Source organism: Siphateles boraxobius, unplaced genomic scaffold, assembly GCF_051911475.1.
Source record: "Siphateles boraxobius isolate OS27281-9 unplaced genomic scaffold, OSU_SipBor_1 77, whole genome shotgun sequence".
Lineage (NCBI taxonomy): Eukaryota > Metazoa > Chordata > Actinopteri > Cypriniformes > Leuciscidae > Siphateles > Siphateles boraxobius.
In genome coordinates this window covers 24,346,650-24,372,500 of record NW_027509205.1, presented here as the reverse complement: position 1 = coordinate 24,372,500, position 25,851 = coordinate 24,346,650, and the positions used below count along the sequence as shown (strand labels likewise).

The following is a 25,851-nucleotide window of genomic DNA, read 5'->3' as shown; positions in this document are numbered from 1 at the left end:
GGCGGGGCTACGTTCGGCTTGCATCCAGGCTTCGGATGTGCCACTATATTTGGCAAGATGTGCAGTGCAATATATGACTCATTCTTTGATCAGACTGAAGACATTTAATCTGAAACATCTCTAAACAAACACATTTCTTCATTCAGTAATCATTTCAAAAGAGCTAATTACACAAAAAACAATGTCTTGTGCAACGTCAGCGAGAAACATCTGCGGTTTATGTAAGTCTGACTCAGGGTTTGTTCTCACATAGATCACCATAGTTTGATCTGTTTAATTCTTGTGTGTGTAATTAGCACAAACACAACTTTTTTATTGTCTAACCCTAACAATACACGTATAGTGCTTTTTGATACTTTTATGGCGCTTTCTGAAGCTCACTTGCAATGTACGAAAATAAGCAGCGTTAGACATTGTGTTCAACATTTTTCACAGAAGATAGAAAGTCATACGAGTTTGAAACGATAAATAGGGTGAGTAAATGTTCAAAAATCAGTTTTTATCCAATTTCTCTTTCATCTGTATCTCTTCATCTCTCTCCTCGTCTCTTTCAGCGTACTGGGATGAGTCGGGATGTACGCCGTCTCAAACTGTAACGAAAGGAAACGGGTTTTGCTGAGACACCTCTTGCTCAGAGGAAGTTGGCCCTCTGCAGTTCTCATCATGGTGCAGTTATGTGAAGAACAGACCTGAAGGAGAACAGCACTGGACTCATTACTCACATCACTGCGATATATAATCATGACATGTAAACAAACATCATGCTTAATTCTGCTTGCATCAAGCTTTTGCTGTTGGAAAATTTTATTTAATCTGCCAGATGGGTTTTGGAACACAGACCAGCATAAACCAGCTAGAAACCAATTTTCCAACAGAGTTCTTGGTAACATTAGCTTTCAGTAAAGTGCCTCATTATGATATTTTAAAGGTTCCTAATTTTCCATAGTTTTCTCCTACAACAGGTTTACATGCATCCAAGGTCAAAAACACTTTAATTTTCTCATAATATACATCGCACATCAGCTTTTTTGTCAAATACTCGAGAACAACTCTCTCTGAACACCTCCTTTCTGAATGTCTACTCTGCTCTGATTGGTCAGAGGACCCAGTCTACTGTGATTGGCCAGATGACCCAGTCTACTGTGATTAGCCAGATGACCCAGTCTACTGTGACTGGCCAGATGACCCAGTCTACTGTGATTAGCCAGGTGACCCAGTCTACTGTGATTGGTCAGATGACCCAGTCTACTGTGATTGGGTCAGATGACCCAGTCTACTGTGATTGGTCAGATGACCCAGTCTACTGTGATTGGTCAGATTGACCCAGTCTTCTGTGATTGGTCAGATGACCCAGTCTACTGTGATTGGTCGGATGACCCAGTCTACTGTGATTGGTCAGATGACCCAGTCTACTGTGATTGGTTCAGATGACCCAGTCTACTGTGATTGGTCAGATGACACAGTCTTTTGTGATTGGTCAGATGACACAGTCTACTGTGATTGGTCAGAAACCAAACGCTCATTATCATATCTGAATCTCAGCTCTTGATCACGGTTATACGATCAGTAACGATGGCGTGTGTTTTACCGTATCAATCTCATCAAAGTGGATTTGCTTTGACAGCAGAAAACAGCGTCTTCTCAACATGAACAACACGAACCAAACTCTTCCAGTCTCAGATAAACTACAGTTTGAGGGCGGGGCTAAGAGACGCTGTTCAGCCAATCAACACCAAAGGTGGGCATTATGCAAATCAAATGGGAACTTATTGTAAAGTGTTACAGAGTTCTTCACATAATTCCAGCATGTTCCTCAATGTTTACCAGTATCATATGCTTTCTTCCAAACAACACCATTACTGGAGCTCCAGATCGGATCTGTGATGGAAACCCAGCGCCGGGATCCCCATATGTTCCCGATGGACAGAAAGTCTGGGTACAGCAGGAGAGCCCGGACAGTAATGGCTTCAGTGTGTCATTCCATAGCAGCATCCATGACGGACTCATTATTACACATCTGGGGTCATTATGAATAGGACCTTTATTATTCCACTTTGAGTTCAAAGGAACAGGCACTTTTGAGATGTTTACGTCAGTAAGGCAGCACACTCTAAAAAAACACGAAACACTCGACCATGTGCAAAGTTTCCAGAGGCAGGTCATTTCTGTCCTTTCAGAAAGCAAAAAATCACAGAATAATATTTTATTTCAGCTTAATTTCAATTAGCAGAGATGCTTTTAATAGATTTAGTTTGTTAACGATGACCTGTATGAGTTTTTTCATTCTCTGCAGAACACAAAAGAAGAGGAAAGAAAGTCACGTAGGAACGCCATGAGGGTGAGTAATGAAGATGCAATGTTCATTTTTGGGTCAAGGAACCTTTATTTATATAGTGCTTACAGATTGTTTCAAAGCAGCTTTACAGTGATAACCGGAAAATTATGCATTTCAGCTGTTGTTCATCTGAGCTCAGTCCAGTGTTGATTCAGTTCATTTCATCTATAAAGCAGTTCTGCAGAAATCAGTGATGTCATCGTTCAGCTCAGTTCAGTTCTCATACAGCTGCGTCAGTACAGTCAGATCAATAATATTGTTGAATATTAAGTGTCCCAGACTAAGCAAGCCAAAGGCAACAGTGGCAAGAACCCAAACTCCATCAGTGACAGAATGGAGAAAAAACCCTTGGGAGAACCCAGGCTCAGTCGCTCAGTTCTCCTCTGGCTAACAAACGAACAGTGTATGATTATGATCTAATTATGATCAGGCTGCATTACAAGTCAGAATTCAGATCGGGATCGGTAGCATTCAAAAATTCCTCCAGTAACTTTAGCTTGGATTCATCATGCCGGTATGGAGCCGAAGCTGATCATAGGGTCAGTGCAGAGGACCTGTCTGGCTCTTTTGGTCTTTGCTGAGAATCTCTGCCACTGGCTGTCGTGTCAATGAGGCCTTCACAGGGGAGAGTCTAGTTGACACAATTTCTGCTGACATTCAAGGCTGCGTTGTGTTCGTGTCTAGGCGCCGGTCCTCCATCTGATCTGGATACGGCCCGGATCTGGCTGATTACATCATGCGTTTTGGTCGTGTCTAGCCACAGGTCCACCATCTGATCTGGATATGGCCCGGATCCGGCTGACTACATCATACGTTGTGGTCGTGTTTAGGCGCAGGTCCTCCATCTGATCTGAAATACGGCCCGGATCCGGCTGATTACATCATGCATTGTGGTCGTGTCTAGGCGCAGGTCCTCCATCTGATCTGGATACGGCCCGGATCCGGCTGACTACATCATGCGTTGTGGTCGTGTCTAGGCGCAGGTCCTCCATCTGATCTGAATAGGGCACGGATCCGGCTGACTACATCGTGCATTGTGGTCGTGTCTAGGCGCAGGTCCACCATCTGATCTTAAATACGGCCTGGATCCGGCTGACTACATCATGCGTTGTGGTCGTGTCTAGGCGCAGGTCCTCCATCTGATCTGAAATACGGCCTGGATCCGGCTGATTACATCATGCATTGTGGTCGTGTCTAGGCGCAGGTCCTCCATCTGATCTGGATACGGCCCGGATTCGGCTGACTACATCATGCGTTGTGGTCGTGTCTAGGCGCAGGTCCTCCATCTGATCTGGATACGGCCCGGATTCGGCTGACTACATCATGCGTTGTGGTCGTGTCTAGGCGCAGGTCCTCCATCTGATCTGGATACGGCCCGGATCCGGCTGACTACATCATGCGTTGTGGTCGTGTCTAGGCTCAGGTCCTGGAGAAGTTTGTGTTATTCTAAAGAAGAGCTGAACTCTTGTTTGTATAAGTGTTTGTTTGCGATACTAACAGCCTTAGTTGTGCTTTGGGTGAAAACTGCTCACAGATCTTTAAACACACACACACACACACACACAAAACTATTTAACCGCAGAGTATTAACTATTAACGAGGCAGAGTTCCAGCTCCTTCGATTTCTTATCAGCCCTAGAGAGGTTGTTTATTCCCTTGAACTGCATGTTATTTTACAGCACATAATTGCTTACAAAAGCCAGTTAATGTGCCAATTACAAATGGTAATACAACTTCATTGGAAGTGGTCGTAAAACAACAGTCAGTGTACATCAGCATTATTTATTATTAACATTAACAGAAGCTGTGATACGTTGTGTGTTAGGTTTAACTCTTTGTTTTACCTGCTGAAAAAAGGGCTTAAACCAAAGGTTTTTAACTGATTGTTTGGCAAGAATCACTGTACAATCAGATATCATTTTCTTCTCCAAGGAAAAAAAAGATGTTTTAAATAAAATGTTGGCAAACGTTTTTGAGAATTGCACGTAATTACGAGCTTATCTTAGTCACCATGAGATCAAAATAGACAATTTATATATTTTAATGGAATGTATTCTATATTATTTATCGGTGCACATCATTATCGTTTTAAATTAATGTTCCTGGTAATCTTCAATCAGAATAACTTTGTCTTACTGCATCTCTTCTCTTCTCTGATGACGAGGACGGGGCACCTGTCACTCACATGAGATCAGCCAATAGCAAACCACAACCATCCAATCAATTCCCCATGGACAAAATCAATCCCCGCCCACATTTGTTCTTGTTCGAGAAGCGTTTCACTCAGAAATACGTCAATAGGGAAGAAAAGACCAGCACAACTTCACTTTCATGCTGACTTTAACTTCTTTCCTAAGAAGACTTCCCCAGGTTTTTGGTGTGATGGTGATGCAGAGGATTCTGGGTTTGTCATCAGTACACGCTTCTGCACACGCTCAATCCATTACTTTCCTCCCGGGAGGAAGTCTGGTTTCCCGTCTCCCACCAGCAGTGATCCGTACGGGAAGGTTTAGGGTTTGAATGCAGCACTGCAACAGTTTTTAGATGCTCAGACTTGAGTTGTGTTTTTGCTTTGCTGCCATTTTGGGACATCAGACGATCGCCAGCTGGGATTTGAACCCGGAAACCTGGCGCTCTCCCGTGTGCTGCTTTAACCCAAACACAACATATGATGATCTGCGCTTCACTGGCGCGAGTTTGCCCTGGGTTAATGGGTCATTTTGCTGGATGAAACTAAAACACTCGTTTGAGACCCATTATCCTGTTAACAAAACTGATTGTGACAGCCAGCACAAAAAAACACAGTCACCACTTAAATCAGGTGTAATTTGATAAAGCATGTTCAGTCTACAGACCTGTTTTGTAATTGCTGTTCAGTTTTGATTTTAGTTTTATTCAGAGGCCCAAACTGAGTGATAATAGGGTGCAGATGCTATACGAAATTCTGATGTTAGTAACATAAATCAATGAGATACTGCAGTAGTCAAGTCAAGTCACCTTCATTTATACAGCGCTTTTAACAATATGGACTGTTTCAAAGCAGCTTTACAGTTATAAGAGGAAATTAAAGTAACAGAGATTGTTTTGGCTTTACAGCAGATCTAGAATAAAGTTATTGTCCAGCAAAAGTTGGTTTTGATTGATTCACTTCCGTCATAACGATCATTAGTTATTAACTGAGAGGCCGCTAACACACACCGTTCTAACAGAAAACGTTTAATGCGATCCGGCCGCTCATTTGCATAAAACAGTGCCTGGTGGCTCTGAGAATTTTTTAATCGCTTCCGTGTTGCCACGTGAATCAGAATTATCCCGACAACGTTTATCAGTACAGAGGTGAAGGGAAGGAGGCCTTCACAGCGGAGAGACTAGTGACACTTCAGGGATGCGTTGTCGTCGTGTCCAGCCGCAGGTCCTACATCAGATCCGGATACGGACTGGATCCGGCGGACTGCGGTAAACCTCAGGATAAACAGAGAGACTAATATTAGCGTAGACACCATCCTTCCCGGACAATGTTAGGAAGATTGTTCCAAAGTTTCGGCGCTAAATAGGAAAAGGATCTACCGCCAGCAGTCGATTTAGATATTCTAGGTATCATCAACTGGCCAGAATTTTGAGATCGCAATAGATGCAGTATAGCAGAGCCGACATAAAATGCATATAAATATCAATATGTACCAATAATAGTAGGATGATATTTAATAGCTTAGTTTTATGATCAAAGCTCTGTAGATTTGAAACATAATGCAATGCAGTACGATTGAGAGATGAACAAGTAAACCTTCCTCAAAAGGTCAATATTTAGAAATGCATCTTGAGATACTTTTCATTCTGCTGTGCTCCTTCTATTGACCTTTATTTTTTTTAGTTGCATGAACACTTGTTAATTGGTGTGAACAGCCCTGTATACCAATTTTCAACATGTCAGTGATTGAAACGTGTGTGAAGCTGAATAAGTAGGCTAGTTCACTATTTTTGTGTTCAGGCTAAATCCAGTAACGTTCTGGGTTGCAGTGAGGTCAAACAGAAGGTCAAATGTCATAGTGCATGAGCGCTTGTGTTCTGATAATGACACTTCAGGATCTGATGGTCAAGACTGAGGAATCAGAACCATAGATATAGATAACACATTCGACCAGACACGTCGGCCATCTTACAACTGTTAGCATGACACTGTTTATCACTGACACTAACAAATCTATGAATTTAACTTGAAAATGTCACAGCATTGTGCAGCCTACGGCTGTAAAAACCACCAATCTATAAATTCCAGAATAATACTAAAACTGCCAATAGGTGGCGGCAAATAATTTCCTAATGAGTCATTGAATCATTCAGTCAAACGATTCGTTCAAAACGGCCGATTCATTCAAGGACAAAGCAGAAGTGAATGAGTCAATCCTTGAGTCATTTATTAGAACGATTCGTTTAAAAACAGTTATTTTAAATTATAGTAATAATAATTCACAATAGTATGCTACTTTTTGCTCTGTTTTTGATCAAATAAATGCAGAAGAGACCTCTTACAAAAACGTTTTTATAAATCATAATTATTAGTATTCAAATAGGAATTGATGGCGATACATGTTTCTGGCTATGACTAACTTTTTTTTGTAATAACATTGACCAACTATGTAAATAAGGCCAGGCCAAATATAGCCTATATCAGATCAGTTTTGTGGCAAATAATAAAGAATAATTCTGCACAACAACAATAATAAATACTGTACAGAAGACAACCAGAATGAAATAATTTATTTTTACGCTATTGTTGTTCGTGGTCATTTTTTTGTCTGATTAAAGTGATTTGTTAATTAGTCGTTTGATATTCTGTATTTGACGTCTTTCAGGCCGATCTGCGATATAGATGACGGACAGATTTTGATGGCTACATTACACATTCATAAATGTACATTTTCAGGGAAAACCCCATGTTTTATTGCATCTAAAAATGAAGTGAAGCATTATTGAGTCAGTATTGCCCTCGAAGAAACAAAAAAAGCTATTAGAATTTTACAAGCATGTACACACTATCCCTATTTAACTGTTTAAGAACAGTTTATGAACTGCATTTGAAATGTATTGTATTTGTACTGTTTTTTTATATACTTCTTCAATAAAAAATGAAGGACCGATCTTATTTTAATGGCTAAATTTTACATTCATAAATGTACATTTTCAGGGAAAACCCCTTGTTTTATTGCATTTAAAAATGAAGTGAAGCATTATGAGTCAATATGTCTCTTTGAAGAAACAAAAAGCTTGTACACTCAAAGTATTTAGGCTACTGTTTACCCATACCTCCCCCTAGCATTTGAAATATTGTATTTGTATTATTTGTTTTGATATTTCTTCAATAATTAGTTATTTATTTTAAATAAATGACCGGACAGATAGTATGGATGATGTCACACAGTATAATGAGTGAAATACAACACCGAGCTGGAGATGCGCCGAGCCGAGCGAGTCCAGACACATAGAGCCCGGAGCGACTCTCTCTCTCTCTCTCTCTCTCTCTCTCTCTCTCTCTCTCTCTCTCTCTCTCTCTCTCTCTCTCTCTCTCTCTCTCACTCTCTCAGAGTCAGGTTTAATACGGATCTTCTGATCTGCTCTCTCAATAACCCCCTGTCCTCCTCCAGCAGCGCGCTCGGTGTCCGAGGTCTGACCGCAGAACTGAAGCTCTCCATGCGCGGACACGGGCACGGACTGTGATGTGATCAGGCTGGATCTGGTCTCATGAGCCGGTGGTGTCTTCTGCTGTGCAATTCTGTTTTCGCTTTGAAAACTGCTGCTTGGACAAATGCATACAAATGCATTTAGGAGCTCAACGGACAAGGAGTGGACAAGTTTCTCCCACAACTACAACGTGAGTAACTAACTAAACTAACTCTTAATCTCGAGCGCTTCAGGAGAACCGCCGTGAGCTTCACATCATTTTAAAGTAAAATCAGGAGAGAACACGAAAACAGATGCGTTGTATTTATTGGCGTGAGACAGACTTTCCTAGATAGTGTTCTGAGGTTTTGTGCAAACCATAGTTTTGAACTCCAACTTTACTGACACCAGATTAAGTTATGACATAGACTTAATAATGATCACAGATCAGTCTGCTGCTGAATTTTCCATATGTTGATCCGGGGTTAAATTCCTCCTGCCTTTGTAGCAAATCTGCACCAGATGAGGAGGCTTTGTGATTTACTGGTTTATTTGTTTGCATTTTTTCCTCTGTAACTGGCTGTCTGTTTCCTAAAGTGTAGAATTGGCTGAAGTGACAGTGAAGTACGAGTGGTTTTTACTGTGCGCTGTTAGTTCAGGTCTCCAACCCGACACACAAGAGCAGCAACATTCCTCATGGAGATGAGCATTGACCTCTAACATCTGGACCAGGCTTAGTGAAATCCCAACAAATCCACACATGCACCTGACTGCGATCTTGCTTATCATATTACGTCAAGTATCAAGTTAAATGTTGTTTAGTGGCTTTTTTTTTGCACTGTAAAAATGTGTTTCCACGCAAAAATGATTGTTCTGTTATCATTTACTCGCCCTCATGTCATTCCAAACCTGCATGACTTTGTTTCTTCTGTGGAATAAGATGTTTTGAAGCATGTCTCAGGGTTTTGGACCTTAGTGTTTTTGATTTCCTCAGAAGAAAGTAAGTCACACAGGTTCGGAATGAAGTTCATGTTTAGATGAACTTTGCCTTTCTGAAGGTGTTTCTACAGTACCTGACCGGGTTGCTTTGTTCTTGGAAAATCTGGAAATATCAGGAGAAATAAGTAATGGAAATATTTAACCAGCATGCATTTCTAAAACATTTAATCAACATCATTCTGTTGAGGGTCGTATTGGAGACGTTTGCATGCTATATTCAGTATAATTGTTTATGTCTATTCATGTCTTATCATTAATAGCTGGAAAACTCCGAAAACAACTGTCATGAGCTTGAACCCAATGCAATCTGTTTGATTTGGTCATAATAAATACCATTTTTGACATTACCGTAGTCACTTATTAATGCATAGTTTGCTTTTGTTAAATGACCATCCAATATGGAAACAATTCATTGGGCAAAAAGTGTGCAAACTGTGACTTGATGACTAATAATGACTTTAATGAGCTTGAACAATTCGGTCATAATAAATACTTTTTTGTCATTACTGCAGTTCATGCATAGTTTGCATTTGTTAAGTGTGTGTTGATGCACATTTAATGTATTCATTCAATGTTGTTGCATATCCTCCAATCTAGAACCAATTCATTGTACAAAAAGTGTGCAGACTGTGTCTAAAAATTACTTTAATGAGCTTGAATAATTTGGTCATAATAAATACTTTTTTGTCATTACTGCAGTTGGTTATTCATGCATAGTTTGCATTTGCTGGATGAGCGTTGATGCACATGTTTAATGCACTCATTCATCCTCTAACCTGGATCCAATGAATTGGTCAAAAAGTGAGCAAACCTTGTCTAGACATCTAAAAATTACTTTCATGAGCTTAAACCCAATGTAGTCTGTTTGATTTGATCATAATAAATACCATTTTTGATATTACCGCACTCACATTAATGAATAGTTTGCATTTGTTAAATAAGCGTCCAATCTGTAACCATTCATTGGACAAAAAGTATGCAAACTGTGACTTGACAACTAAAATGACTGTAATGAGCTTGAACAATTCGGTCACAATAAATACTATTTTTGTCATTACCGCAATTACTTGTTTATTTAATGAGCGTTGATGCATGTCAATACATTCATTCATCCTCCAACCAGGAACCAAATCATTGTACAAAAAGTGTGTGAACCCTGGTTTGATAGCTAAAAATGACTTTTATAAGCTTGAAACCAATGCAATTGGTTTTATTCGTTCATAAAAAGTACTATTTTTTTCATTACCGCAGTCACTTGTTCATGCGTAGTTTGCATTTGTTAAATGAGGATTGATGCACGTTTAATGCATTCATTAATTATATCGGAAACCAATTCTTTGGACAAAAATTGTCCAAACCCTGATCTGACAACTAAAAATGACTTTCATGAGCTTGAACCCAATGTAATTGGTTTGATTTGGTCTTATTTTTGTCATTACCGTTACTTATTCATGCATAGTTTGCATTTGGTAGATGAGTGTTGGAGCACGTTTAATGCATTCATTCAGTGTCACTACACATCTGGAACCAGATCAAAACTAGATTCAAAGAAAGAGTCAGTATTCCGACGTGTCCATTAGTTCCTATGTGCTATGCTAGCATTCACCATATCGTTATATACAGTATACGTACAGTAGAAGAGAAATGTGAAAATAAACCCTAGCAGGGTGATTTAGGACCCCGATATGAAGGGTTTGGTATCATCCTGACGGGATTTATTTTGTAACAATGACCACGGAAAGGACTTTATTTGTTGTGTTGCTCTGAGTTTATTACGTTTTCTATTACTGAACTAGAAAGTGCAGATACTTCAGTTCCACTTGCTTGTGTAGACAAAGAGAAAGGGAGTTTGACAGTGTTGTTTTGTGTGCCTGTCGTTCTTCATCGGCATAGACCAGCATGAGCAGAGCAGCGCTTTAGTAATGGAGTCACTTTCTGGCTGCAGGTGTGAGAAACCAACGCCAACAGGATCGAATGCTGGCAGTGGATCAGTGAGCGAGCGACCTCCACTACGCCAGCATCTGCTCTGTGTGCTGAGAACACGGCCTTCGCTCTGGCACCGACTGATACGAGCCGGAATTATGCAAGCGGTGGGAATCAGAGCGATCTGCATTAGCCACACCCACACAAGCCCATTGGCTGAGACATCTCTGAGTGACTTCCTGATTTGTAAAGTTGTAAAGCTGATGCTAAAGCCAAAGCAGCAGAAGTGCAAGTAAAACTTTACAATGGTTGCTTTGGATAATTGGTTTGATTTGGTCTTAAAAATACTGTTGTTGTCATTACCGCTACTTATTCATGCATAGTTTGCATTTGGTAGATGAGTGTTGGAGCACGTTTAATGCATTCATTCAGTGTCACTACACATCTGGAACCAGATCAAAACTAGATTCAAAGAAAGAGTCAGTATTCAGACGTGTCCATTAGTTCATATGTGCTATGCTAGCATTCACCATATCGTTATATACAGTATACGTACAGTAGAAGAGAAGCGTTACTGTAAATTTGTGAGTGACTTCCTGATATGTAAAGCTGTAAAGCCGATCCTAAAGCCAAAGCATAAAATAGAGGTATAGAAGTGCAAGTACAATTTTACAATGATTGCTTTGGTTAGATCATAATGTTCTGGATTCTTAAGACCAATTTGAGATGTTCAAGAATAAGGCGTCCTGTAAATCATACAGTTGCTGTTTTAACCGCATAGACAAAGTCGCCTCCAACTCTTGTTTAGATTCAGCCTCCTCTGTTTCTTTCTTCCGCTGTGTTTTGTTTTGTTTTCTTCGACTGTGGAATGTCACACCATCCTCTCGAGCGGCACCCTGCGTTTGCTGTTCTCTCGCAGAGAACTGTGGGAAAACATATACGTTTGACCAAGTAATCAGGCTGACCAATCAAATCAGCAGTTACAACAAGGGCCATATGAAATCCGTTTTAATTTCCCCCGAATTCTGAGTTTTCCATTTGAATCTTTCTGAATTCATATGTCACGACTACCTGGCTCACAGTAGCAATGACATAGGGGAGACCACACCGTTTGTTAAGTTAAAGCAAACATAATTTATTAAACATTAATTTATACGATGAAATCATAATTTAGATCAATAAATGTAACAAGTCAGTAAATGAGAAACGAAATAAAACTAATCAAAAGTGTGTTGCAGATCAGTAAAGTGTAGACTATGTGTAATGCATACAAAGCAAAAAGAAGTGGGATGATGCTGCTGCCACCAGCATGGAGACCCGAGCAATGCCGAGCCGCGCAGCACAGAGCAGACCAAACAACCGACAGGAGATGTTTTTAAATAGTCCCTCCAATCAGCTGTTGTCGGATGGACCTAAAACAAACAGCTCCCCCTTCAGACTGGGAGGAGAGAAACGGCCCAAACATAATACTATCCATGGTGGAGTGAGCACACCCCACACGGCAAAGCCGGGCGTGACATCACTCCCCCCACAAAACAGAGACCCATGTGGGACTCTGTAAAACTACATTCTACTCACCAATACCGATGGAATCGTACTGTCCCGACAAAAGTCAATTCAGCCGGTGCTCCACGGCGGTGCCCTCGTTCAGACTTCAGTGACCAGCAACCTAAACCCACAACGCCTAAGCGCACTAATTGGGGATAAAACAGGCTCCGTAAACTGTCATCCTGCAACACAAGTAGACATACAAACACACTTCGCCACTCAAACTCAACAAACAAACTATGGTTGGCAAAAATTGCTCTAAACTGCGCAAATAACCTACTCCCAACTTTTTTCACAACCAAAGAACTAACTTTTAGCGATCAACCTAATAAAGTAACATTAAATTCATTAACTGAACACCCGATGCGGAACTCCCCAACAAACAATCACAACGCACGCGTGCCAGCTGATTAGACTACTATCAGCTGATCACCGGTACGTGTCATTCACAAAATGTGAACCAATGACGTAGCACTACCCACGCAATTCCATTTCTAATGGTTTTATAAAATTTTAAAAAATCCAAAAGGATGTCTAATCAATTGATTTCATTAAAATGTCTTTCAAAATTATTTAATTGTTAAATTTTATTTTTCCAAAATTAATAATCAAAAAAATGTCTAATCAATTAATAAACAAAACTATTTAAGAATTTGTTAAATTTCAGGGCCTATGAAATGTTTAAATCTTTCTGGATTCTATGTTTTATGATTTAGGGATTTCTTTAAAGTTAAACCACACTTATATGTTGGCGTGTTGCAGTGAAGAGATATGAGTTTGTGTGTGAATCTATTTAAATAGCTGTCTTTTTGAGCTTTAATATTCACAGAAACTATAGTCCGTAGCCCTACTTTTTCATCCAAATTCCTCGAAATTCCTTGATATTGCGCATTATACAGAAAATTGCAGTTTTATGACTGAATTCTGTGACTCCGTCTGCATTTTTGCAAGTTGATAAATACATGTATTTTCCTTAAAAATGTTCCTGAGAACATTTTGCAGATGCTTTTATCCAAAGTACCTTACAAATGAGGAACATTACAAGCAATTTATCTTAGAAATGACCAAGACTTGGGTTTTAAGAGTAATCTAGAGTAGCCGAAAGGTTAAAATGTAGAAAAGAGCCACTTTGTTAGTTTAAAGAGAAATGGTTTGAGATGTGTTCAGAGGTGTATGTTAGATCAGGTGGAGGCTGGAAGCTCTCAGGGTTAGTGTTAGTTAAATATGATTTCCAGATAGACTTCCCTCAGGCCCGCTGGTGTAAGGGTTACGAGCAAAAGTATCTCAACACTGAGACAGGATGAACGATGGATTCTCTGACTCCACATTCTTCTCTGGGAGGATTATATAACCCACCGTCAGTCCTGTACGAAGATGATGTTTCTTAGCAGACAAATCTTCAGTTCCTCAAACTTGTGGCCAGTTTAGCATGTTAAGACTGTGTCTCAAGAACTAGTCTGACCAACTGCAGTTTAAGGATATCAAGCACCTGTAGAGTGTTTACAGTCTGTGTAGTTTAATGGTTGAGCTCCAGAAAATTATGAGGCTGTTTTGAAAATACTTTTGACAGTTACAATCTGAATCAGATTTAAAAACAAAAGGGTTCCCGCCTTTTTGTTTTTTAAATATGTAACTGTCAACAGTATTTTCACTGTTCCCACCTTTTTGTTTTTTTAAATCTGTAACTGTCAACAGTATTTTCACTGTTTCCGCCCTTTTGTTTTTTAAATTTGTAACTGTCAACAAATTTTTCCACTGTTCCCGCCTTTTTGTTTTTTTAAATGTGTAACTCTCAACAGTATTTTCACTGTTCCCACCTTTTAGTTTTTTTAAATTTGTAACTGTCAACAGTATTTTCACTATTAATGACTTTTTGTTTTTTAAATTTCTAACTATCAACAGTATTTTCACTGTTCCCGGCTTTTTGTTTTTTAAATTTGTAACTGTCAACAGTATTTTCACTGTTCCCGCCTTTTTGTTTTTTAAATCTGTAACTGTCAACAGTATTTTCACTGTTCCCGCCTTTTTGGTTTTTAAATTTGTAACTCTCAACAGTATTTTCACTGTTCCAGCCCTTTTGTTTTTTAAATTTATAACTGTCAACAATGTTTTCACTGTTCCCGCCTATTGTTTTTTTTAATTTGTAACTGTCAACAGAATTTTCACTGTTGCCACCCTTTTGGTTTTTCAATTGTAACTGTCAACAGTATTTTCACTGTTCCCGCCTTTTTGGTTTTTCAATTTGTAACTGTCAACAGTATTTTCATTGTTCCAGCCATTTTGTTTTTTAAATCTGTAATTGTAAACAATATTTTCACTGTTCCCGCATTTTTGTTTTGTTTTTATCTGTAGGTTAACTGTCAACAGTATTTTCACTGTTCCCCACTTTTTGTTTTGTTTTCATCTGTAGGCTAACTGTCAACAGTATTTTCACTGTTCCCGCCAATTTGTTTTTTAAATCTGTAACTGTCAAAAGTATTCAAAGTCATCTCATTATTACTAAACTATAACACAAAGAACCATTTGAGCATAAAATGGTTCTTCAGGACGATATGGTTCTAAATAGAACTGTCCCTATGTGCAAAGAACTTTTAAAGACATGTAGTCTAAGCAGTTTATGCCAGCGGTCACTGTTCTGTTGTCCTTATTGAATTATAATTTCTTTACAAAGAGATGATTGTTGGAAAGATCAAGAATATTCATTTTCATTTCTTCACATTCTCCTTCCAGACATTAGAATCTTATAATGTTAGTGTTTGTTGGATATACATACGTTTAATTTACATACAATCTTACAAATAAAGATTCCAGAAGTTTTTTTTTTACAGTGATGTCATAGAAGAACCAAATGATTCCTCGAACCTTCCAGTGATCAGTTCCTAAAAGAGCAATTTTAGTGTGAAGAACATTTGAATAATCTAAAGAACCTTTTTCCACTATGAAGACACTTCAAAAGATTCCATGTATGTTAAAGGTTCTTTATGGAAACATTGATGCCAGTAAAGAACCTTTATTTTTAAGAGTGAAAAGTGCCTCTAAAAAGTGACACTGTAGGAACGTCGTTGCATTTATTTTATATAACAAAATATAAAAACCAAGGGACATTGATTTTAAAGAAATGTTTTGTTGTAGAACATGTTAATAGTTAATTTGTTCGACAAACATATTTTAGGAAACATACTGATCTTGCCGTCTCAACTCTTTAACTCCACTTTGGGTCGAGCCGTCAAACTTTCCGATTCCAGTTGAGTATTCATTGTTCCTGGTCTGTTCAAAGTCAAATTTTTTGTGAATCAAAAATCATCTTCTTTTCATTTATACATACAAATACTGTAAATAAAGTGAAGGGCTATTGAAGGCAAATCCATTTCAGCTTTTTTGTGTTTAGCTCCTCTCATTGACAGGATAATAACAGTCGACCGCTCTAAACATCAGATTCGGTTTATAAATGCACCAGATCTCTATAAGCCCTTTCCGTCACAGACATTAAACGCTTTGTTTGGGTTTCATTTCTCATGTGATTTATGGGGAATTGATTGGATGGTTGGGGTTTGCTATTGGCTGATCTCATGTGAGTGACAGGTTATAGCCCCGCCCACATCATCAGAGAAGAGAAGAGATGCTGCAAGAGGAACTTTCTGATTCAAGATTACGAGGAACAGAATTAGAATTTAAAAAGTTTGTTGTTGTTTTTCCACAGGAGATTCCTCGTCTTCCTCCTGTCAACATGTGCGGCAGTGCTGACTGCAGAAGAGCGCTCAAGAGCTCAAGGTATACGCTCGCCTCTTCACCTACACCTCTGACCTTTGACCTCTTAACCTAAGAGTTCTGCCTTTAAAGCTGCAGTTATTTGGATGTTAAAAGACTTCTTTGCGTCCCAGTTTAATATTCAGAGTTAATCGTTTGCAATCTTTGTTGCTCTTTCAAAAAGTTTATTGCACACTTTCCCTTTATTATCTTAATATCTTTATGCCTTATAGTCGCATTTAGCTGATTGAAAATATACTGTAGTACTCATTCGAAGTGGATCAAAAAAAAAAATCATCAAAGTTGTCCTAAGACAAGAACGGGTACTGTTCAAAATTCATGTATAACTTTGATGAAAGGTTTTGATCCACTTCAAATGTTGACTACTGTAGTTATATGATAATATAAATAATAAATCAGTTGGGATTTGCTATATATTATATACTGTATTACTTTGCGAGTATACTGTATGATTGCAGATCAAGTTTGATGTATTATATATCCAACTTTATATAGAGAGCTCTAATACAGTTTACATTTTTGTGATGTGTAAATAATCACACAGCCAAGATTTGCTATATTTTGTATTACTCTTTATGTAAAGCGATACTTATTCTTTCGTTACTGTTTTGGCTTTTAATGAAAAATCAACTTTCAAGCCCAAAGCAACAGTCTTTCATAATTATATCCAGTTTTAAATCAATGTTTATTTATAGTTCTTCTGCAAACAGTCTTTGACTGTTTGTTTTCCTACCGATTGTATTTCTGTTTCTACGGAAACACTGATCTGCCAGTGTGCATATTTTACTGTTAATATGAAACTGAGACTGAGTTAAACGTCTATGTAGATCGGAAATAAACACACAGAGAAAGAGTGATGGAGGAGGAAAGCAGTCGTGAGCAACCAGCAAACTCATAAAACATTTTACAGGCATTAAATAGCCATTTGTGTGTATATCAATGCTTTTATTTGAGCTATAATATATAATTGGCTCTCATGTAGGCCAATGCATTGCAATCAGTGTGAATTACTGAAGACAAATTAAAAAGTGGATGGTCCTTTTGTGAATGAAGTTTACATTTACATGCATTTAGACTTACAAAAGAGGAACATACAGAGCCCATAAAGGGTCATGGTAATGGAAAAATAATGAGATGGAAGAAAAAAAATTTCTCTGCGTTCCACTGAGAAACATTGCGTTCGCTTACAAAAACTCTTGCGTTTTTCTGAGAAACTTTGCATTCGCTCAGAAAAACTTTTGCGTTCGACCGATAAAGTTTGTGTTTGCTCTAAAAAACTTTTGCGTTCGGTCAGAAAAACTTTTGCGTTCGGAGATAAACTTTGCGTTCGCTCTGAAAAAGTTTCCATTCGCTCTGAAAAACGTTTGCGTTCGCCGATAAACTTTGCGTTCGCTCTGAAAAACTTTTGCATTAGTCGATAAAGTTTGCGTTCTCTCTGAAAAACTTTTGCAATCGCTCTGAAAAACTTTTGCGTTCGGCGATAAACTTTGCGTTCGCTCTGAAAAACTTTTGCGTTCGCTCTGTAAAACTCTTGCGTTCGGCGATAAACTTTGCGTTCGCTCTGAAAAACTTTTGCATTCGTCGATAAACTTTGCGTTCTCTCTGAAAAACTTTTGCGTTCGCCGATAAACTTAGCGTTCTCTCTGAAAAACTTTTGCGTTCGCTCTGAAAAACTTTTGCGTTCGCCGATAAAGTTTGCGTTCTCTCTGAAAAACTTTTGCAATCGCTCTGAAAAACTTTTGCGTTCGGCGATAAACTTTGCGTTCGCTCTGAAAAACTTTTGCGTTCGCTCTGTAAAACTCTTGCGTTCGGCGATAAACTTTGCGTTCGCTCTGAAAAACTTTTGCATTCGTCGATAAACTTCGCGTTCTCTCTGAAAAACTTTTGCATTCGCCGATAAACTTAGCGTTCTCTCTGAAAAACTTTTGCGTTCGCTCTGAAAAACTTTTGCGTTCGCCGATAAATTTGCGTTCGCTCTGAAAAACTTTTGCGTTCGCTCTGTAAAACTCTTGCATTCGTCGATAAACTTTGCGTTCGCTCTGAAAAACTTTTGCGTTCGCTCTGTAAAACTCTTGCGTTCGGCGTTAAACTTTGCGTTCGCTCTGAAAAACTTTTGCATTCGTCGATAAACTTTGCGTTCGCTCTGAAAAACTTTTGCATTCGTCGATAAAGTTTGCGTTCTCTCTGAAAAACTTTTGCAATCGCTCTGAAAAACTTTTGCGTTCGGCGATAAACTTTGCGTTCGCTCTGAAAAACTTTTGCGTTCGCTCTGTAAAACTCTTGCGTTCGGCGATAAACTTTGCGTTCGCTCTGAAAAGCTTTTGCGTTCGCCGATAAACTTAGCGTTCGCTCTGAAAAACTTTTGCGTTCGCCGATAAACTTTGCGTTCGCTCTGAAAAACTTTTGCTTTCGCTCTGTAAAACTCTTGCGTTCGGCGATAAACTTTGCGTTCGCTCTGAAAAACGTTTATGTTCGCCGATAAACTTTGCGTTCACTCTGAAAAACGTTTGTGTTCGCCGATAAACTTTGTGTTTACTCTGAAAAACTTTTGCATTCACACTGAAAAACTCTTGCGTACGGTAGAGATGCGCGGTTGGCGGTTATAGCCGCGGACACCGCGGATAAACCGCAGATCGGGCAGATGACGTGACGAAAAAAAATATTTTTATTAAATTCGGACGGGTGGCGGGCGATTTCTAGTCTCGCGGCTGTCATCAGCAGTGCCTTGTATCAGCAGATGGTGGGCGGGTGCGGTTTTGAAAGTTGGTCAAAAACGTTGGTGCGGATGGATGGCGGATGGATGAGTTTTGTGATGCGCTTGTGGATGAAATAATAGCCCATCCGCGCATCTCTAGCGTACTGCGATAAACGTTGCTTTCGCTCTGAAAACCTTTGCCGAGAAACTTTGTATTCGCCAATAAACTTTGCATTGTGTTCACTCGGACACACTTTTTTTCCATCACCTTGTCCCTTTGGGGCTCTGTAGAAACACAAGCAAAAGTTTAGAAGTGTGTGTGTGTGTGTGTGTGTGTGTGTGTGTGTGTGTGTGTGTGTGTGTGTGTGTGTGTGTGTGTGTGTGTGTGTGTGTGTGTGTGTGTGTGTGTGTGTGTGTGTGTGTGTGTGTGTGTGTGTGTGTGTGTGTGCGCGTGTGTGTGTGTGTGTGAGATTTTACTGTAGAGTGAAGTAAGGAAGTCTAAAAGGAAGGAAATATATATTAAATACCGCTATAAAAATAGTGATATAAATATAATAATGCAAATATACTGTTTTAACATTTATCAGTAACTATGATTCATTAGTTTAGAAGTGTGTGTGTGTGAAATTTTACTGTAGAGTGAAGAGAGGAAGTTCAGGAGGAAAGGCGAACGTTCAAACGTTCAGAATCGGTGTAAGTAGATGTTGGCCGTGAACGTGCTGCCCTTTCTTCATTGAGATGGTCGGCATGTCTGTTCTTGTGCTCTGACAAGATTCTGTCTCTCAGTTTTCTATCGCTCTAGTCTTAATGGGTCATTTCCAGATCCACAGGGCTAGTCTCTCCCGCTTCTGACTGTACAGATGAGATACAGTATGACTGCAGAAGATATAAACGTCTGGTTTAGATGGACTAGCAGGTCATCCAGGTTAGGCTGCTGTGAGCTGTTTTTCTCCTGCAGGAAACCCGATCTGAGCTAGCGGGAGTATTTTTGGGCATTTGCCTTTATTTGTGTGAGATGGAGAAGATAAAATAAGAGAGATATTGAGGGGAACACAGGGAGCAGTGATTCTGACTGGGTGATAAATAGCAAATGTAATATATTTAGATGGCTATCTATATATAGAGTGAATATCTCGATTTATTTAAAAAAATACCGTAAATATAAAATATGACATTACAATTGGCAAGTTCAATTCGTGATACACTTCAAACGGTCTGATTCAGTGATTCATTGCAATTCAAAACTATTCAGAGATTCTTGGCATCTTTTGTATATTTAGATCGTATATAGGTGTAAATATAATGATATAAATATAATGTAAATATACTGTTTTAATACTTTTTACATTGTATGTGTTCAAAAAGTTCAAAAGAACAGCATTTATTTAAAGCTGCAGTCGGCAAGTCTGCCAGATTGAGTGGACTTAGGCAAAATTTTAAATGTTTACAACTCTCATGTCCCTACCCCACTATCAACGAATACCCTCCCACCGAGTTTGTGCTCGTCAGTGCGTGTGCAACAGATTTCTGTGAACGCGCCCGTCTCATCCGCATCCATCAACACCATGGAGTATTTGGAGCTAGTCAGATAGCACATACAATAACACAAGCTTTATTACTGTTCTTACTCTCGTAAGAAAGATAGAGTAGCATTGATTCTTCCATAAAGCAGAACTTTATCCCTTCATCTGGACATGTTTATCCACCTAACGTTACGTTCACACGGATTTCAGTGCAAACAAAGCTAACGAACCTGCCCAACAAGTGCTAACGTAACTATCCATACCGACACATTTGGGCAAACATACTTAGATTACTAACATAACACTAAGAAATAAAGTAACTGGTTGATAAAGCACAATTACCTGTCGAGAAAATTTTTTGCAAGCTCTGCATCCAGCTTGAACCCAATTAAATCACGTAAATCTCTCCACCTTTCAAATGCCGATCCGATGTTGATCCTGGTTTATTTACGGGGCACGGTCGCTTTCTTTCTTTACTTCTTCCTTTTCAGCAGGTGTTCTCTTTTCCTGTGTTGTTTTTGACCTCCTAGCTCTTGAGGTTAACCGAGGAATTGGAATCATTTCCTCCATCACTCTTCCTTACTGCGCGAACTTCAGGCGTGTACATGTGATTGTAACGTGCGCGAGGGGGGTGTGTGCACGACCTGTGATTGACAGTCAGATCTCACACCCCCCTGCGCTGATTGGACCCGATGATCCGAGAGCGGTGGATTTTTGCAAAACAAATAACACGCTCCAGGTGGAGTTACAAGCTCTGTTTTTTTTCTAAAACCACTTTATTTATGTTGTTCTGTCGGACTAGTGTCGATTTCACTGAATATGATCAAAAAAATGTTGCCAAAGGCAGCTTTAAGATATAAAGCTTTTGTAAGACTTGAAGACCCTAGAGATGTTGCCTACTCCGCTCAATCCAGAGGGTTGTTATGGGGGGACAGCACTGTGGTTGCAGCCGTTGTGTGTGCTGACGCGCAATACACTGCAGCTATTAACAACAGACAGAAGGAGATTCACGTCACCAGATGGAAAGAAGCGTAAATGGATGGAGAAGCATAGGTTACTGTAAAGCTACGTCTTAGTTGGTGATTATCTTGGCGGAAGTCCAGTACAAATCAGCATGAAGTTTTAACACCTACTCTCGTGTAATGGAAATCATGAAGATCTGGATACGTCCAGTGACTGCGGTGATTAGTGCTGCTGGCAACAAGGGAAAGACCTTGTGACAGCCTGGAGAGACAGCTGACAGGAGGAAAGAGACCACAATGGGGCTGGTAAGGGTTAGCTAACGGTCAGGGGTTTGAAGATTCATCAAGGGAAAATGAAATGCTTGAGGGAGAAGGGACAAGGGCCTCGCATTGATCAGTACTTCTTACAAAGTCAGTCAAGTCAGTCGAATGAAATCCAGCGACAGGAAGCAAACCACAGTTCGCAGGATATCAGCACCCCTGTCATAGAGGAGAGGAGGGTTTGCACAGTTAGTGATGAACACATTATTTCTTGTGAACCCGGTCAGACTAACCAGCATAAAAGAGAAAAGAACCTCAACGGGCATAGGCCTGGAGTTAGATGGCCAAGAGCTTGTGAAAAACCTGCATGGGACACGGTAAACACATATCTATGCTTTGCATTGGAAAGATTAACTGGTACAGTTGAAAAGAAGCTGGATAAATTTGGGGACATCATTTCCGCATATGGAAGTGAGAGATTTGGTGTGGAAAAAAGGAAGGAAAAAGTACAAACTACTCCTGGATTGTCTAGACGGCAGCAGAAAATTGAAGGGTTAGTTAGAGAAAGGAGACAGCTGAGGAAGCAATGGAAAAGAGCGGAACAAAGTCAGAAGGAGGGACTCAATCTCTTACAAAGGGCCATAAAAGATAAGCTTGCAACATTGCGCAGAGCTGAGCGCCTACGGAAACGCTACAAAAAGAAGGAGCGTGCGAGGGCTAATTTCTATAGAGATCCATTCAAATTCGTAAAGAAGTTATTCACCAGTGAGAAGAATGGCACTTTAAAAGCATCTAGGGTTGAGCTAGAGAGATATTTGGAGGAAACGCATACAGATGCAAAAAGGCATGAGCCTACGTCAATTCCGTCAGACATCCCACCTGTCAATCCACCAGAATACCAAATGGAGGTCTGTGCACCTAAGTGGAAAGAGATAGAGCAGGTTGTGAGAAAGGCAAGGGCTTCATCATCTCCAGGGCCTAATGGAGTTCCGTACAGAGTGTACAAGAGTGCTTCAGGAGTTCTACGAATTCTGTGGAAATTGATAAAAGTGGCTTGGGAAAAGCAGGTTGTACCTAGAGCATGGCGCCGAGCAGGGGGAGTCTTTATACCCAAAGGAAAAGATGCTACAAGCATCAGTCAGTTTCGCCCTATTTCACTATTAAACGTCGAAGGCAAGATTTTCTTCAGCATTATTGCTCAGAGATTGTCAACCTACCCATTAAAGAATGGCTTCATTGACACTTCAGTTCAAAAAGCGGGCATTCCAGGATTCTCAGGATGCTTAGAACACATCAGTGTTATCTGGCAACGAATTCAATCAGCTAAAAAGGAGAGGAAGGAGCTCCACGTGACATTCCTGGATTTGGCTAATGCATATGGTTCAGTGCCACATGAGCTTCTTTTGGCATCATTTGATTTTTTCAGGGTACTGATGTCGATAACAAATTTAGTGAAAGCCTATTTTGGAGATTTGCAATTTAGTTTCTCAACTCCAGAATTCAGCACTACATGGCAATGCTTAGAGGTTGGAATAATGGCCGGATGCACCATTTCTCCTCTGGCTTTTACCATGGCAATGGAAGTAATCATTAGGGCATCAAAATGGGTAGTAGGAGGAGATCGCTTGGCTTCTGGGATGGGACTACCACCAATCAGAGCATACATGGATGACATGACAACCATGACTACAACGGTAGCCTGCACTAATCGGTTATTGGGGAAGTTAACAGATAATATTGAATGGGCACGAATGCAATTTAAGCCCTCTAAATCAAGGAGCATCTCAATAATTAAAGGCATGGTAGTAGATAAAACATTCTTCATTAATGGTGAGGCAATACCAACAGTTTCTCAGTAGCCAGTGAAGAGTCTAGTGAGATGGTACGATGGGGATCTAAAGGACACAGTTCGAGTTGGAGAAGTTAGACGACAAGCAGTGGAAGGGTTGAAGAGCATAAACAGCTGTGCTCTACCAGGCAAACTGAAACTCTGGTGCTTTCAGTTTGGTCTACTGCCAAGGTTGCTGTGGCCACTGACTGTGTACAAGGTTTCTTTGACAACAGTGGATAAGCTGGAAGCGTTAATAAGTTCATACATCAGGAAATGGTTGGGAGTTCCACGCTGCCTCAGCAGAGTGGGACTTTATAGTAAAGGAGTATTGCAGCTGCCAGTCTCTGCTTTAACCGAGGAGTTTAAGTGTGCCAAGGTCAGACTGGAAATGACTTTAGCAGAGTCACGCGACAAATGTGTAAGGGAGGCAGCCCCTGTGGTAAAAACTGGTAGAAAGTGGTCAGCAAAGAAATCTGTAGTAGAGGCAAATCTGTGTGGAACAACGCCAAATGGGCTGGCAAGACCTTTGGACAATGGAAGAGAGTAGGATCAGTTTCCTTATTAGGTCAAAATATGATGTTCTCCCATCCCCGCAGAACCTAAACCTCTGGGTAGGAGAGGATCCCTCTTGTCCTTTGTGTTCATCACCTGCCACATTAAGGCACATTTTGACAGGATGTAAGGTGGCTCTTAGCCAGGGTTGGTTTACTTGGCGCCATGACCAAGTATTGCGATGTTTGGCTTTAGCATTGGAAGGCAAGCGTAGTATGACCAATAAGTTGCCGCCTGTTCTAGCAAAACATTAAACGCAGAAGAAAATATTCCAGGCGAGCAACCACCAAGAAAAGGTGCTAACACCAATTCTCGCCCAGGACAACTGGAAGCTGCTGAGGACTGGAAGATGCTGGCTGTTCTTGATCAACGGCTTATTTTTCCACCTGAGATTGCCACCACTAACCTACGACCAGATATTGTTTTGTGGTCTGGATCAGCACGCATTGTTCAACTGATAGATTTAACAGTGCCATGGGAGGATGCGGAAGATGAGGCATATGAGAGGAAGAAACTGCGGTATGCTCATCTGGCCACTGAGGCAGAACAGCGAAGATGGAGAGTCCAGGTTTATCCAGTGGAAGTGGGTTGTCGAGGTTTTGTGGCACACTCTACAACCCGGTTCCTCAGAGACGTCGGATTCAGTGGCCAAGAGTTGCGTCGCACAGTAAAGAACTTATCTGAAGCAGCAGAAAGGAGCAGCAACTGGCTGTGGTTGAGACGGAAAGATTCTAGCTGGCTGTGTACAGGCCGCCATGCTACGGTTTCGTAGATTTCCTTGAAAACTTGAAGAGTCTGTTGGTTTATTTGTATAGGTTGTATAGTATTTACAGTCATTACGTTCCTGTTTTTATTGCGTGAATGACGGGTGGTTGGGCAGATATTGTGTTTTGCGGTAGGTGGTATGCCATACGGAACCGTTGCCACTGAAACTGCATATTAACGCACCAGTGGGGCTCGACAGCCTTAGTCAAACGGGTTGGCGCGTATGGTTGGGTTGCGGAGAGATTGTGAGATTGTGGTTAGGTCTCAGCAGCAACTGTTGGTTTATTTGTATAGGTTGTATAGTATTTACAGTCATTACGTTCCTGTGTAAATTGCGTGAATGACGGGTGGTTGGGCAGATATTGTGTTTTGTGTTAGGTGGTATGCCATACGGAACCGTTGCCACTGAAACTGCATATTAACGCACCAGTGGGGCTCGACAGCCTTAGTCAAACGGGTTGGCACGTATGGTTGGGTTGCGGAGAGATTGTGAGATTGTGGTTAGGTCTCAGCAGCAAGAGGGAAGTAGAGGTCAGTAAGCTGGGCTGAGTTGAGTGGGGGACGGAGGGGGGTGACTCTGGGACGCCAGAGTCACTGTCGAGCCCTCTTGAGGTGTCGTGGGCTAGTCGACGAAACACTGAGGACGGAAGGTGCCCACTTGAAGACCCTAGAGATGTTCCCTACTCCGCTCAATCCAGAGGGTTGTTATGGGGGGTTGCAGCCGTTTTGTGTGCTGACGTGCAATACACTGCAGCTATTAACACCAGACAGAAGGAGATTCACGTCACCAGATGGAAAGAAGCGTAAATGGATGGAGAAGCATAGGTTACTGTAAAGCTACGTCTTAGTTGGTGATTATCTTGGCGAAAGCCGAGTACAAATCAGCATGAAGTTTTAACACACCTACTCTCGTGTAATGGAAATTATAAATGTCCTTATTGTCACTTTTGATCAATTTAGTATTTTCTTACACACACACACACACACACACACACACACACACACACACACACACACACACACACACACAC

General features: G+C 40.4%; 1 protein-coding gene across 2 annotated transcripts in view; it reads left to right on the top strand.

Moving 5' to 3' along the window:
• Positions 1-7,953: 7,953 nt before the first annotated feature.
• The window catches only part of col24a1 (collagen type XXIV alpha 1), a 153,356-nt gene continuing 135,458 nt past the window's right edge, over positions 7,954-25,851 (top strand). For both annotated transcript variants that reach the window (XM_077218635.1, XM_077218634.1), the window contains exons 1-2: positions 7,954-8,204; positions 16,164-16,234. In XM_077218635.1, the coding sequence (XP_077074750.1) occupies positions 8,149-8,204; positions 16,164-16,234 (127 nt within the window). In that variant the 5' untranslated portion in view covers positions 7,954-8,148. The remainder of the gene's footprint in view (positions 8,205-16,163; positions 16,235-25,851) is intronic.